The sequence below is a fragment of the Lacerta agilis genome, chromosome 7, assembly GCF_009819535.1.
Source record: "Lacerta agilis isolate rLacAgi1 chromosome 7, rLacAgi1.pri, whole genome shotgun sequence".
Classification (NCBI taxonomy): Eukaryota; Metazoa; Chordata; class Lepidosauria; order Squamata; family Lacertidae; genus Lacerta; species Lacerta agilis.
This window is the reverse complement of record NC_046318.1, coordinates 83,705,115-83,720,733: the sequence shown is the minus strand read 5'-3', so window position 1 is coordinate 83,720,733 and position 15,619 is coordinate 83,705,115. Positions and strand designations below refer to the sequence as shown.

The 15,619-nt window shown below is 43.8% G+C and overlaps 1 protein-coding gene across 6 annotated transcripts in view; it reads right to left on the bottom strand.

Moving 5' to 3' along the window:
* EEF1D (eukaryotic translation elongation factor 1 delta) overlaps positions 1-15,619 on the bottom strand; it is a 32,374-nt gene that overhangs the window by 14,443 nt on the left and 2,312 nt on the right. Inside the window, exons 2-4 of one of the 6 annotated variants that reach the window (XM_033155951.1) lie at positions 14,336-14,346; positions 7,340-8,614; positions 5,164-5,287 (exon numbers count right to left, since the gene is read on the bottom strand). In XM_033155951.1, coding sequence (XP_033011842.1) covers positions 5,164-5,287; positions 7,340-8,598 — 1,383 coding nt within the window. In that variant the 5' untranslated portion in view covers positions 8,599-8,614; positions 14,336-14,346. Of the gene's footprint in view, positions 1-5,163; positions 5,288-7,339; positions 8,615-10,723; positions 10,866-14,335; positions 14,347-15,619 lie in introns of those variants that run through there. The other 5 variants (XM_033155949.1, XM_033155947.1, XM_033155948.1 and 2 more) reach the window with 5 other exon arrangements.

Here is a 15,619-nt window from a genome sequence, read left to right as displayed (position 1 = left end):
TTGTCTGGGTCAGGGACCCTATTCTCCACAGAAAGTGCACATGCAGACTTTGAATTGACAAAAGTGCTTTTTATACTGCTGCTACCCACCCTATGCAAATGGAGTGGGTTTATAGAAACAATAAATTTCTTACATCAAAAGCAGGGCAGCTGCATATCCTGAACTGAGACTTGCATTCTTTGGTCTACATCAGTGTTTCTCGAACTTGGGCCTCCAGCTGTTGTTGGGACTACAACTCCCATCATCCCTAGCTTGCAGGACCAGTGGTCAGGGCTGATGGGAGTCTTAGTCCAACTACTGCTGGAGTTACAACACTAACCTAGATTATGAAAATGGAATATATACACTGGCCTAGATTATGAAAATGGAATATATTTGGTTTTGAACAAGATTCTGCTCTTAAGCGCCAGGCTTTCAAAAAAGCTGGCATCTCCCCAACCACATAAAGAACGATGGTGACAGAATTGGAAACATGCTGGAGATGGCAAGCATACCTGGGCTAGATGTACAACATGATAAGGAAGCCATGAGATAGGAGGCAGAGTTGGGCCAAGCACTGATGCCACAGCTGCTGCCAAACCAGGTCCCCTCTCATCCGAGCCTTTCTCCAGCAACTGGTCACGTGACAGCAGCAACCGCCTCTCAACCACTGTGACTAGAAACTTTTTTTAGGTGAAATCTTTCAGGATACCAAATTCTGTGTGGGGTACTCCAATCTACACTTCAGAGCCTTGAACGTAAGTTTCCTCGTGCTGACCTGATGCTGGGTTCAACTTTAATCTAGGCCAGTGTTTTTCAACCACTGTTCCGCGGCACACTAGTGTGCCGCGAGATGTTGCCTGGTGTGCCGTGGGAAAAATGGAAAAATTACTTTATATATAGTCAATATAGGCAGAGAGTTACTTTTTTTTAACATTTTCTAATGGTGGTGTGCCTCGTGATTTTTTTCATGAAACAAGTGTGCCTTTGCCCAAAAAAGGTTGAAAAACACTGATCTAGGCTGCATCTTCAGGCATAACAACTGCTGTTAAATCATGAAAGCTGTGTTGTTCTAATGGTGGCAATCACGCTGTCTATGCCATGCATCTGAAGCCCTCCACACAAACTAAGCTGAGATTAGTATGCATCAAGGACAGATCCTGAAGTTGAGGCTCCAGTACTTTGGCCACCTTATGAGAAGAGAAGAATCCCTAGAAAAGACCCTGATGCTGGGAAAGATGGAGGGCACAAGGAGAAGGGGACGACAGAAGATGAGATGGTTGGACAGTGTTCTCGAAGCGACTGGCATGAGTTTGGCCAAACTGCGAGAGGCAGTGAAGGATAGGCATGCCTGGCGTGCTCTGGTCCATGGGGTCACGAAGAGTCGGACACGACTGAACGACTGAACAAAGTATGCATCAGATCCTACATGAGCGTTTCCCCAAACCTTTGACACCTGTGGGACAGGGTTGTTGTTGTTGTTGTTGTTTTTATAAAAAAATTAGAAGTTGGAGACACACTTCAGTCTTATACCCACAAAATAGAATCACAGAATCAAATAACTGTCAAGTTATTTGCAATGCAAGAAGATGTGTAGTTTCTCAACCAGTTCTTTAGAACTGTGGGACAGCCAAGTCTATGCTGTTTTCCTAGATTGCTCCCACATGTCTGTCCATTCAGTTAGGTTTCAGGGATGGGATCGAACTGTCAGGCCAACGCTGGGTGTTCTAGGATTCCCCTGTGACTAGTGATAGTGCAAGCTGTGTCAAAGAATCCTTGTTTGGAATGGTGAATACTGAAGGCACACTTCAGTCTCTTGTGGCATAGACTGATTAGCAGCGTTAAAAAAACCCAAAAGAAAACAGCGCCCTGGAAAGCACCAGTCTAATCCTTCCTGGCAAGAACCAACATCCTTCTAAACTGTCATGTTCTCTACTTACTTCGCCAAATCTTTATTAGACATTACAAGTATAGGCCAGCATACTGTCATGTTCTCAAGATGTAGGAAAGTCAGCCTATTTAAAGAAGACGCTTATCAGTTTCACTGCTCTAATGAACGTCGGTCTCATTTGCTTCAATTTCCTTACTAACTAGAATGCGGCTTGGAGAATAAGCCCTGGGAGACTGAATACATAGAAGCTGCTGCTTCTGGATATGGTGCAAACTTCACTTGATCTCCTGCTTACAAGAGAAAAGAGAGCCCACTGCTTCACTCACAGCCTGCCCCTCTGAGAGCCTGTACCATGTGCACTAGCATTTCTAGTTCCTACAGTAATGTAACTACTGAAGGCAGCACACATGTAGCTGAACAAGTGCAGCATCTACCATCCAGGAAATTACCATGCTTTGCCGTGTATTAGACGAGGGTTTTTTACCCCAAAATAAAGTAAAAAATGGGAGGTGGTTTGCCTTATGAGGGGGGATGGGTGATTGGTTGCATCCGGGAGCAGGATCTAGTGATTGGGTGGGTGAATGGTGTCTGCTGCAGGGGCTGCTTTGGATTGGCTGCTGCTTTGTCAAATGGGTGGGTTATTAGCGGATTTGTCAAGCACTGCTTTGAATTGGCTGCCGCTTCGGCAATTTGGTTTGTGTTGCTTGCGACTGTTAGCGTTTGCCATTTGGGTGAGTGATATTTGGTTCGGCATTCCCATTTTCTTAAATTTGAGCCCCCCAAAATAGGGGGCGTCTTATAGATGGAAAAGTGCGGTATTTAAGAAAGCCCTGCAGATTTCAACCATCTTTCACTTTTTGCATTTTTACCTATTTGTGGGGGCCCAGTCACTACATTAAGTGATTCTACCCTAACCTGGACAAATTTGCAGAAAAATTCAGTTGACACAGATGCGTGCTTCGTGTGGAAAACACCTCAGCCGCTGCAAGTCTTTGTGCTGCTGCTGAGTCAGAATTTTAATTTCGGTTTGGTCTAATCCGGAGACTTTCACTCTATTACCCTTAGGGTAAAAGCCTATACAAACTTTTCTAAGATTGCAAGAGAAGAGAGGGGAAATGTCTTGCATGTCCAGACACAGTGGATTTTAGATGAGCTTCCACAGATAAAAGCAGTGCTGCAGGTTGTGAGGAAGAGGGGAGTATGCCAGTGTCCAACAAATGCTGTTCATAACGGCCGGCAAACGTTTGTAAGAAAGAACGTGTAAGAATTTCCTTCACCTTCTCCCTTCCTTACAAGACATTGTCTATAACAGAGTCAACAGCAACCTCTCTGGAACCTGTTCATAGCCACAAAACTTTGCTCCCTGCTATACATCTGTTTTCTTGCAGCCTAGAAAACCTTATCAACACTACTGAATCCTGCATCTCATCTCCATTATTCAATGCCAAGGAGGCAATGCTGTTCCTACTCTGTCCTTTCAGAGTAACCTGGATTATTGGGAAACAGCTTAAATCAGTCTGTGGCTGCATTCAGATAGAACACTAAAGCATGGTTTAGCACGGGAGTGGGAAACCTCTGGTCCACAGGCCAAATCTACAGGTGAAACTCAAAAAATTAGAATATCGTGGAAAAGTCCATTTATGTAAGCAATTGTTTTCATTAGCTACTGGAGTTTAATATATGAGATAGACTCATGACATGCAAAGCGAGATATGTCAAGCCTTTATTTGTTATAATTGTGATGATTATGGCGTATGGGGTTCTCATCAGCTGTATGCCATAATCATCACAATTATAACAAATAAAAGCTTGACATATCTCACTTTGCACGTCATGAGTCTATCTCATATATCAGTTTCACCTTTTAAGTTGAATTACTGAAAGAAATGAACCTTTCCACGATATTCTGATTTTTCAAGTTTCCCCTGTAGACCACCAGGCCTCCCCATTTGGCCTGCAAGATCATTTTCCTGAAATCACACTCACCTGCCCCACACCAAACATCCTATGTGACATCAGGTATGTGGCAGACAGGCACAGCAGGATTCCATTCCCCTCGCACCAGCTGATGTGCAGAGTGTTCAGCCCTGTTTAGTTTGGGTGCACAAAGGAGAATTGTAGATCTGGGCCACCGGGCCAAAAATGTTCCACATCCCTGGTTTAGCAATATGGGAATGTGTCATAACAGGCCTTTCCAGCCCTTCCCCTACAAAGGAGAAAATCTGAAGCATTCATTTTCTCTTTGTAACAAACTACAGATGGTTAAACTAGGACTATCAAACCACGATCAGATCCTGGTTTGACACCATTTGGACAAGCCAGTTGCATATATATTTTTTGGGGGGGGATGGGATGACGGAATTGTGCTTTGTCACAAAGCACAACTGGAAGAGTAAAGTTTTCTCCCCTTGCACACAGAGGAAGTGGGAAGAGAAGGAGAACATGCGAGACCAAACCTCACCATGGTGCGGCCTCATATCGTTAAGTCATACTTTAGCACTGCACCCGAATGCAGCTAATATGGCTTCATTTTCCTTTTCAAATAGCTCAAAAGTTTATTTTAATGCACATTTTTCTACCCTAGCCAGCACTCTCAAGGACAAACATTTAGAAGTGCAAAGAATGCAAGGTTCGAGGGGCAAGGGGTAATGAATGTGGAATGGAGCGAAACTGGAAATTCCCTGCTTGGCAATCACCACCTCTTGTAGTACTCAAACTACAACACCTGTACAATAGCTGAGGAGCTCTTCTTCCCTGGAAACACACCAGGGAAAGGAGCTCTTGCCCTCTCAAGGCAGTGCATCCCACTGGGGAATAACATGTTTTGGATTCAATTGTACCATAGGGTAGGGTGGGTTGGGGGGAGCAGGGCGACTGTTCAGCAACCAAAGGCAAAAGCCCAGAACTTGACAAGGAGATGATAGGCAGGAAGAGAATTTTAAGATGCCTGGTGCTCCAAGAATAATGTGAGAGGCACTCTACGTAGGGTATTGTTTTGTAGATCCTACAGGCACCAAGCAGTATATCAGTTACTTGGTGTTGGTGGTGGTCAGGAACTAGCAGGAGGTGGCTGTTGCCTTCAAGCCCCATTTATAGGCTTCCCACAGACATCTGATTAGCAGGAGGCTAGGCAGAGACTAGCAAAGCTCATCTGGTGTTCAGTAGGTGGTGAGATTGTGAATGGAAATGACTTCATACGGGTATGAAGAGAGCCCCCACCATATTGCTACCTATTCCAGAAGGATTGTGCCATGAAAGCTGCCTGTTTCCCCCGGACAGTACTTGCATCTTACCTGCTGGCAGGAGGGGCTAGCAGCTGGACCGTTCTTCTGTTCATAGTATCTCTTCTCAGCATCATCATATTTGAACTTGTCAAACCAGATCTTTTCATGCATGAGGAAGCTGGTGGCCATGTTTCTGAAAAGAGGGGGAGACTAAATAAATACCTAGAAGTATTTCAGCTCAACGGTTAGGGCCAGCTTAGTCAAACATCATCTCCCTCTTCCATCCCACTGGGCCACATCCCCACTGGGCTCACTGATCCTTCCCACCCGAGATGGGAAGGCTTGTGTAAATGGGGCCAATTAGGAACCTACTGCTCAGTCACTTGGCTGCCTGGTCAGTCCTTTTGACATTGAAAGATAAGCAAGCGTTCTTAAAAAAAAACCAGTTCAACTACCCTGAGACAAGACACGTGAAAAATCCACACCGTCCAACCGACAGTTAAGAATATTTTTTCCTCAATATGCTCATATTGAAACACCCTTTCCCGACATTGCCTTTCCACGAGGGCTAGGCAGAGTTCCTTTGCCCAGACAAGGGGGTAGCTATGACACCAGCTCTATGGACACCTGAATAAGCCAGCAAAATTATTCTAGGTAAATGATTTTAAGTAGCACTTCAACTCTTATAGGCAAAAAAAGAGAGCCACATTAACCAATGGACACAGCACAGACCTGCTTAAAATAATGCAAAGCCAGGCACCAGGGCAAAGTTTACTAAAGAGCAAAACATCCCATCCCTTTTGTGGAGGCCTTCCTTCTAGTACAAAGTGGTTTGGTAAACTGGCCGAAAGAGAAGCACAATATTAAATTTGTGTCTAGATGGGAAATAGGGGCGTTCATAAACAGAGGTGAGAATTTTGCATGTGGCAGTGGAATTCAAAACTAAGGGAGGTTCACTGCATGGCAGGAGAGACTACGTGGTTACTATTGGGCAGGATGACACAGAAAAGGATCACAGGATAGAAGATTTTAAGTGAGGAGGGAAAGGGGAGAACCTGACAGGCAACATCAGAATTTGCAATATGCTATTGAGAAACACTTAAACTGCGGGGGGAAACAGAGCCAACGAAAAGAAGCACCTTTCAGAGCTATCTGATTGGTTCATTCCATTCACATAAATGTCCCAAACCTTTCCAGATCAGTCCAAAACCACCAAAGCCACAGTCACCACTCAGCCTAACTTCAAGCGACAACAATCCTTTGCTAAGAAGCACTTTGGGGTATAGTTCTTCCAGCTTAATACAGCCAGTGTTGGAGACAGCCAGAAAGGGTCAGATACAGTATCTGTGGAGGTCAGATTATTTAAAAAAAGCTTTTCCATATCTGACAAAAGCAAAAGCTCCCACAAATTAGGCACATGAGAAATAGATGTGACACGTGTATACAAAATTATGCAGAACTTATTAAAGCTCTACATCAGGGATGTCCAACCGGTCGACCACGATCGACTGGGCGATCTGCGGGAGGTTTGAGTCGATCGTGGGCGCTTTCTCCTTTGCAGGGGAAAAAGAGGATCCGGCCCTGCCCCCTCCTCCATTCGCTAGAACGGAAGACGGAGTTTTTGCAGTGAGGCTGTTTCTTTCATGACTGATATTTTGGTGAGCGACTTTTCCCAATTTCCCCTACTGAAAGCTCAGCATATCAGACCTACCCCTCAAAAAAAGCTCAACTTTGAACTGAAACCCCCCCCCAAAAGGGGGAGATTACTGCCAGTTTTGTTTCCCTATGAGTAGATCACAGTCTCTTGGGAGCTGGACGTCCCTGCTCTACATATACTGTATATATATCAAATCAAGCAAATTGCTCTTCTGATGCATGTTAGTTGGGAGGTCTTTGCATGAGGAGCAGGGTCCTAATCCCCTAAAAGTAATAATAATACAGAGATAGTAAATCCTGTTTCAGATGCCTCCCCTGTTAACAGGCTCTGCAAAAGTAATGGGAATAATTTATAAGCTTAAATAGTGCAGAGCAGCACTACCGGCAATTGAGAAGGACAAATCATAAAACCATTCCCTTCCTCCTTCTAACCTGGACAGGCCCAATTAACATGGATGTCTATTATGGCCTGCTTCCATCTTTCTACAGTGGGACACAACACATATCAATGTTTTACATACAGAAGCTCTTCCACACTATCCCGGCCCATTAGGTTTGGGAACGTTACCCCACAACAAGCATTTCCTACTTAGCATGAGACTCTGGTGCGCTTGAAGCGAGAGCGGCTGGCTGCGATGGCTTTGCTAACATCGTTTCGGGCAATCCGGCGCTCTCCTGCTTGCTTGCCAGCTTTGAGGCTTTGGAGATGTAGTACTGCGCCTCAGCACTGTCGTAGGTGGGCTTGCTGAGCCACGCAGACTCGCTGTCTTTGTGCATGAAATACCAGGTGGCTGGTGAGAGTGCAGAATCTGGAGGTGCCGTCGCAGAGATGTTGCTGTTCCCCCTCTTGCCTGCTGCTGCCTGCTTCCCTGTGCCGCGGCCCTTTTTGTCCTTCCGGCTCCTCTTGGAAGACTCTGGGCGCCCACACTCCTGCAACCTCACCTTCCCCGGAGGGTGCCCGTCAAACATGTTTGTGTAAAAGCACCTCTCTGCGTCATCGTAGATAGGCTTTTCCAGCCACACCTCCGAGACCAGCGCCTGCAAACTCGACACCTGAGGCTTGCCGTTCACCGGCTGGATCGAAGCGTCAGGCAGATTTGGGGACGCACCGGTGTCCACAATGATATCCGTAGGCTGGGCTGGTGTTGAAGGAGTAGGCAGTGCAGTCACATAGCCTTCATCTGGTGTTAGTCCACTACTGCTGTGCAACGGCGTGGATGAGAGGTCCAGGGTCTGTGGTAGAGCCACCAACTGGGATTTTTCGACAAACAGCTTCTCAGCATCATCAAAGTTGAACTTGTTGACCCAAACATCCTGGATGATGTGGTGGCAGGCCATCATGCTGCCATGGGCACAGTGCAAGGCAGCCAGGTTTCTCTGTGGCCTCGTATCACCTTGGAAGACCTCTGCCTCTGACCAGGGCACCAGCGCAGACTGCTCAGCGGCCGGGAGCCCCTCAGATGCCTCCTGCAACAACATTTCGGCAAGCTTCTTCCTGTAAGCTGTTTCCGCCCGGTCAAAGAGAGGTTTGTCAAACCAGACACGGTCAGCCAGTAACCCGGCCAGGACAAAGTCCACTTTGGGGTCCAGAGGCTTGCGTTTGGGGGAGCACTTCCTTTTCTTTTGCTTCTTCCTGCTTCCTGCCCTCCACAGGTTTCCCTTCACCTCTTCCTCCACAGGGTCCTCCTCGTGGCAGAAGCCGTTCACCGCCACCACCTCTTGACAGGCCCCGGCAGTGGAAGCTGCTAAGGTTGCTTCCCGCTCATAGTGGAGCCTCTCTGCCTCGTCATACTTGTGCTTGTCCACCCAGACTTTTTCTGCTGGATAAAGCAGCTTCCTTGTCCTCATCTTCCAAACGGGGCGGCAGCATTAAGAAACAAGCACAGTAATATAGTCGCAGGGAAAAAAAGACACCCCTAAGACATACTAATAGCATGCAGTTAGGTTCTATTCATTTCAAGACCTCAGGTTCTACTAGCTACATATATGCAGAGCCCTAGTTAAAATCCAATACTAGTCACACTCAAGAGTTGATCCACTGAAATTAACCCATGACTGGCTTGGATCAATTGATTTCAGTTAGCTGACTCTTGAGTAAAACACAGCCAGATACAACCCAGTGGTGTTTTGAGTGCAGAAGAGTTTTGTGCTCTATTCACAGCTTGAATTACTCAATTTTCAAAGCGGCTCAAAATAAGCTGCTCTAGAATAAACTGCATTTCATATGCCAAAATTGTTTTGTTGTTACACAATTGGGGGGGGGGAGTATTTATTTTATGCAGCATAAATTTAGTTCGGTATTTTGGGATGCAGACCAGAACCAACAGCAATGAAATGATCTGGATTTTACCCTCTGTCTTCCAGTGCACATCATGTCCACTGGAATATACGGTGGTACCTCGGCTTTTGAACATCTCGGAAGTCGAACGTTTCAGCTTTTGAACGCCAAAAACCCGGAAGTAACTGCTTCGGTTTTCGAACACTTTTCGGAAGCTGAATATGCCACACGGCTTCCGTATTGAGTTTTCCAGACGTAAATGCTTCCGGAAATGCATGCTTTGGTTTGAGAATGTTTCGGAAGTTGAACGGTCTCCCGGAATGCATAGCTGTCAACTTTTCCCTTTTCTTGCGAGGAATCCTATTCGGAATAAGGGGATTTCCCTTAAAAAAAGGAAAAAGTTGACAGCTGTGCTGGATTGGATTACATTCATTGAATCATGGAATCATAGAGTTGGAAGAGACCCCAAGGGCCATCCAGTCCAACCCCCTGCCAAGCAGGAAACACCATCAAAGCATTCCTGACAGATGGCTGTCAAGCCTCTGCTTAAAGACCTCCAAAGAAGGAGACTCCACCACACTCCTTGGCAGCAAATTCCACTGTCGAAAAGCTCTTACTGTCAGGAAGTTCTTCCTAATGTTTAGGTGGAATCTTCTTTCTTGTAGTTTGAATCCATTGCCCCGTGTCCGCTTCTCTGGAGCAGCAGAAAACAACCTTTCTCCCTCCTCTATATGACATCCTTTTATATATTTGAACATGGCTATCATATCACCCCTTAACCTTCTCTTCTCCAGGCTAAACATACCCAGCTCCCTAAGCCGTTCCTCATAAGGCATCGTTTCCAGGCCTTTGACCATTTTGGTTGCCCTCCAATTCGAAAACCGAGGTACCACTGTATAGGCGGACACCATCACACACAATGGCAGAGGCAAAGTAGATCAAGTAATTGCTGTATTTTGGATTGGAATTTGTGGGTTAGGCAATATTAGCCCTCCCAGAGCCAACCAACGGCTCTTCAAAGTTCACAGACTGTCTAGCAGATCAACAGATGTTGGCCAAACCTCTCAAAATCAGCAAATCTATTTCACTGTTCATTTGTAGGCTGGGATCAACATACACATTGTGGATGGTCTTTTATTCATGGGGCTCAAATCATAAAACTTGTTATCTAAACCAAAGTTATCAGTCACATTGCTATATATCCAAGCATAATCAGTTATTAAAATGTAAATGAGCACTGTTTTTAGGACTCCATACTCTTTTTTGCAAGAGGATGTCAGAATAAACAGAATATGAATAAATGAATCAGTAGCAACTGTCCAACAACTCCAAAGGGAATAACTGACCTCAGATTTAGAATATCATAGTGTGCAGCTGATGGTCACAATCCAATCTACATCTCATGAAAGCCCTACCGAGGTTTAGTTTGGTTCAAAGCAGTGATTGGTGTGATTTGTGCCCATATTTATGCTATTAATGAAATCCAAACTTTTGAAATTTACCATGTGGTTTAAAATCTATGCTCTTGGTACAGTATTAAATATTGGGTCTATCACTGTGGACAATTTTGTGAATTCTTGTGTAAGTGACTTAACTTGAAAGACACATCAGAACTGGACACCCCCAAAACTAGTATCATTTTTAAAATGAGCTTTCTATTTCTTGAAAAGCATTTTAATAAATTTCCCTACTTACTATTGGTGACTTGAAATGGAATGCTCGTTCTAAAAAAAATGGAAAATTTTACTTCTTAAAAGTCCAGCCCTGACCCCATTGAAAACAAGTTCATATCAAGATGTTGAAAAGCTGGGAGCTGTATGGACCTGGTCATGGGAGGCACCTTTGTGTAAAATCTCTAGGGCATTGTGACTAGTGAACGGCAATGACATCACAATGCCATCTCAGAGGATGAAAGGTAATGACTGATGGGAGTAACCTCTTGCCTCTCCTTGCACATGGCCTCCCAGTGCATATAATGAAAATCGAAACAGGTACACTGCACATTTCCAGTACATCGCACAAAGTAGGTCCCATATTTACAGTGACCTCAGAATCCTAGTTTCAATGTATTTTTAACGTTGCATAAAAAGGGAATTAGCTATTTGTCCCATTCATGGCAGAAGCTGCATGAAACCCTGGCTGCATTCGCACATCAGCGTGAACCATAGTTAATGGTTTATTGTCAAGGTGGAGATTGTAGTGAAAGTAGGATTTCATTGAATGTTAAACTTTGGTTCAGGCCTCAGCATAGCATTATGGGAGTAGTAAGTCTGTGGCATTCTGGGAATGTGTGCCTGGTCCCCTTAAGATAAACTTTCCCCTCTCAGTCTCTCTGTCTGCAGGGGTGTGAGTTAAGTGTCTCCGGCTTGTAAGGAAGAGATGCTATCTAAGCTACAAGGTAGATTTACAATGCAAAGTGACAAGCTTGCTGCAGCTGGTGGTAAGATGTGTATTGGCTTGTAAAGATCAATCAATCTGCAACCCAGGAAGTCTGCTATGTGTCAAGAAGGACCTGGGAAAGTTAGGGAGTGTCTCTGATCCCAAGGTCGCTAATTATCAACAACACATACAGCTGTGTGGATCTCCTGACTCAGATATAATCCTAGCCTCTAGCCATTGGTAAATTACAATTAAAGGAAAGAAGTGATTGGTTTTTGAAGGGAACTCCACGTGGGGTCTTTTAGGATAAGAGTTTCACAGATTCAGATGCTTTTTGCATTCTGTCAAGGACTTGAGTTGGCCAGAGAGAAAAACCTTTTGACTTCATGCTGTATTTGAATACTGTGTTGTAAGTATGCTTAGCTAGATATACTATGCAATGTTTTTATTTTCTGTTTGTAACCCTTTATAAGAAATGTGCACTCTTTTTAAGTTGTCTTGTTTTGCAATAAATCCTAATAAGGACCTTTGTTTCTTGTCTCGTTGCTTTTGCTTGGAAGAAGCTACAACAGTGTGTAAACCCCTATGTGTTCTGTGAAATTTCTAGTTGGCATCATGGTAAAGTGATCCAAGACCGAGTAAGCCTGGTAATGCAGAGGAATTCTCCTCCCTGAATTCCTACTCTAAAGGTTGCCCAGATAAGGGAGGTGGTAGCAGCTTCTACCTTTTGATTCTTGTGTTGCCAAGTAAAAGTAAAACTCTCCCCCTTCTTTGCCCAGTTCCTGCCGGACTTGGAGGAATAGAATAGAGGGGCGGAGGGTGACACCTCTACAGAGATAAGTTTCCATTTTGTTGCTCCCTTAGTACAAGCAGGAGAGACCATGATCCCTTGCTTAGCATTATGTCCAAACCAGGGATTGTGGTTTGTGTCGCTCAGACAAGCCATGGCCAAGAAACAAAGCACGCATCTTAGGATTCATATAGCAGATTTTATTTTTTTGTGGGGGGAGGAGTGAAATAAACCACGATCCCTGATCCGGACACTGTGCTAAATCAAAAATTGTGGTTTGATCCTCCAGTTTGTATTACAGGAGGAGCAAAGTGGGAACAGTGCTTGCACTCGTGGTAACTCTTCCATGACCTTTAAGATATAGCCATTAACTAAGTGCAAGGGATATGGGGAGAATTTGGAATATTGAAGCTTCCCCTAGAAATAGAAGCAGCATCCAACAGCGTAAAGGAGTAAGCTACAGTTTTGGGTCAGGGGAAAAGAGCTGGAGAAGGGGGGGGGGGAACAAGGATTTTAACAAAAGGCTGACAAAGACACAAGGGATTGATAGGATTCTTCCACAGCCACAAATGACTTGAATTAAATTAAAGAAAAGAGCCATATTTTGAGAAGGAACAGTGAGGGGGGGCAGGAGAGTTTAATTTTATTCTCCTGTTGCTTGAAGTGTCAAAAAGCACATAACAGAAGCAGTGACCCTTCCATCCTAAGGTCAAAATCAGGTGACTTACAAAATGCTAAATATTGGGGCTATCACTGTGGAAATTTTTATGAGAGAAGCTGTTAGCTAAAAGGATTCAGCAGCCGTAAATATATTTGCGAAATGATTTCAGTTATGACTTGGATTATCTCAAAAGGGACACACTTTGAGACATGGTGATGATTTTTCTACATGAACTGTATAGACCATTTGTTTGAAAGCTCAAATCCTTAGAAAGAAAGGATGCTTAGCTTACATGGTGTTCCCCCTAAATGCTCCATTTTATTCTGGGATTAGAATTAGTGCCAATTGCTTTAAGCCAATGAGCTAAAACTGCTGTTTCAAAAAGGAGGCAATATTTTACAATAGGTGGGGTTATTTAAATGCATATTTTAAGTTTAATATAATTAATTACTATGATCTTTGTTTGTTTGAGAGATGCTAAGATTATGGTTATAAAAGTATAATAGCATGGGCCTTACACTCTCATCTGATCCTACCGGTTGTGATAGGAATGCCTCCAGAACTGTACTGTACATGACGCCTAGTCTGAGCAGTAATTATATATATATATTGCGAGGTTAATCAGCAGTCACTACACAGTTGTAGAAATCACAATAGAGATACGTCAAGCATGAATACCTTCTGGCAGCCTGAAAAGGCTTTCTTGGTTGGGCTGGCTCTCAACAGCCGTGGTAAAGCTAATGCGGATTTATTTTAAATAGGTTTTAATGTGGTATTCCGTTAATCACTTATTTTTTCAATAGTTCCTACCAAGCTTTTGTAAAAGAGCTGGGTAGAATCTAAAACCAATATATACAATTGTCTAAAAGGCAATACACCCCAGATTATCAGCAGCAGAGGACTATTTTCCATTAGGAGGCTATAGATCAGGGGTCCCCAAACTAAGGCCCGGGGGCCGGATGCGGCCTGTGGACGGTTTGGGAATCAGCGTGTTTTTACATGAGTGGAATGTGTCCTTTTATTTAAAATGCATCTCTGGGTTATTTGTGGGGCCTGCCTGGTGTTTTTACGTGAGTAGATTGTGTGCTTTTATTTAAAATGCATTTCTGGGTTATTTGTGGGGCATAGGAATTTGTTCATATATTTTTTTCAAAATATAGTCCGGCCCCCCACAAGTTCTGAGGGACAGTGGACCGGCCCCCTGCTGAAAAAGTTTGCTGATCCCTGCTATAGATGAAAGACGGTAGTAATTTTGCATTCCTGCTGTTTTTGTTGAAATAAGATGCTATCCACTCCTCCTTCATAAAAGCCTCTGCATCGAAATGAAAGACGCAAGTACAATATAAATACTTAATGCCACAATTGCTATTAGATACTTTAAAAGCCAAGCCTAGTAGATCTGCCTTACTGGGCATCAGTTTTAGTTCGAGTAAGTCAAGCAAGCGAAGGAGCAAGAGTATTGTGAGCAAGTACTTACTTTTTTAGTTCCTAGGATAGCATAAAGAAAGAAAGACAGAAAACAGGAAGGTTAAGACGGTTTTGTTTCCAGAAACGTACTAGCCAAAGAGTAAAGCCACCAAGGGACTCAAGCCCACCATCACAGCACAATCCTACAAGACAAGTAGAAGCTGTTTATGGCATTGTGCAGAAGTGGAAACATCTGGAACACATCGCAACAAAAAAGGGTTTGAATCTTGAAAAACCTGCTCCATTCCTATAGGGTAGCTCTCTCCCCTGTATGTAACATGAAAGCTTCACCCTCTACAGCAGGAGGCTGCCATAATAGAGAATCCCTCAACCGCCCCTCAGAAGCCCACATAATGAAAAGAAAAATGTATTATGACTATTATTATTTAAATCTATTACCTGCCCTTCACCAGCAGGTCCCAGGAGAAGTTACAGATGTTGAAAAATCAGTATTAAAAGTGTTAAAACTAATTACTATTGCAGGAATAATGTGGATCCTGAAAGCACACTTCTCAGGTGTCAAATATATATAATGAAGATGCTACACACACAACTCTGTAGGGAAGGATTTCCACAACTTAGGGGCTGCCAGAGACCTCCCTTCTCCGATCTTCTGAAGGTGGTGGAACTACAAAAAAGCACCCTCAAGTAAAGATTTGCACATTAGCTTAAAAAAATGATTACCTTGATTGGGGGGGGGGGACATTTGAGAAAATATGTAACCAGGTCTTAAGGCACTTGGGTTTTTCCCAATCCTGGTTAAAGGTATTCCGTCAGAGTGTCAGGTTGGAGATGTCTGTCCTTTTTCTTAACCATAACCCTCAACACAACAATAAGGGTAGGAACCATAAAAAAGCCCTGCTGGATTAGGCCAAAGGCCCATCTAGTCCAGCATTCTGTTTTAAGGGTCCCTTAAAATAAAAACTCAAAAGGGGGGGGGGAGAGAAAGAAGAACAAGGAGGACAGAGGAAATACTGCTATAAAAAGAAAAGGAAAATCCAACAGCAAACATTTAATGAAGGGCAGGAAAAAATATGTATGATCCACAAGCAGTTAAGATAGCATACAGTAGTTCAGTGTTTTTCAACCTTTTTTGGGCAAAGGCACACTTGTTTCATGAAAAAAATCACAAGGCACACCACCATTAGAAAATGTTAAAAAAATTAACTCTGTGCCTATATTGACTATATATAAAGTAATTCTCTTGAATTTTTCAATTTTTCCCACGGCACACCAGGCAACATCTCGCGGCACACTAGTGTGCCGCGGAACAGTGGTTGAAAAACACTGCAGT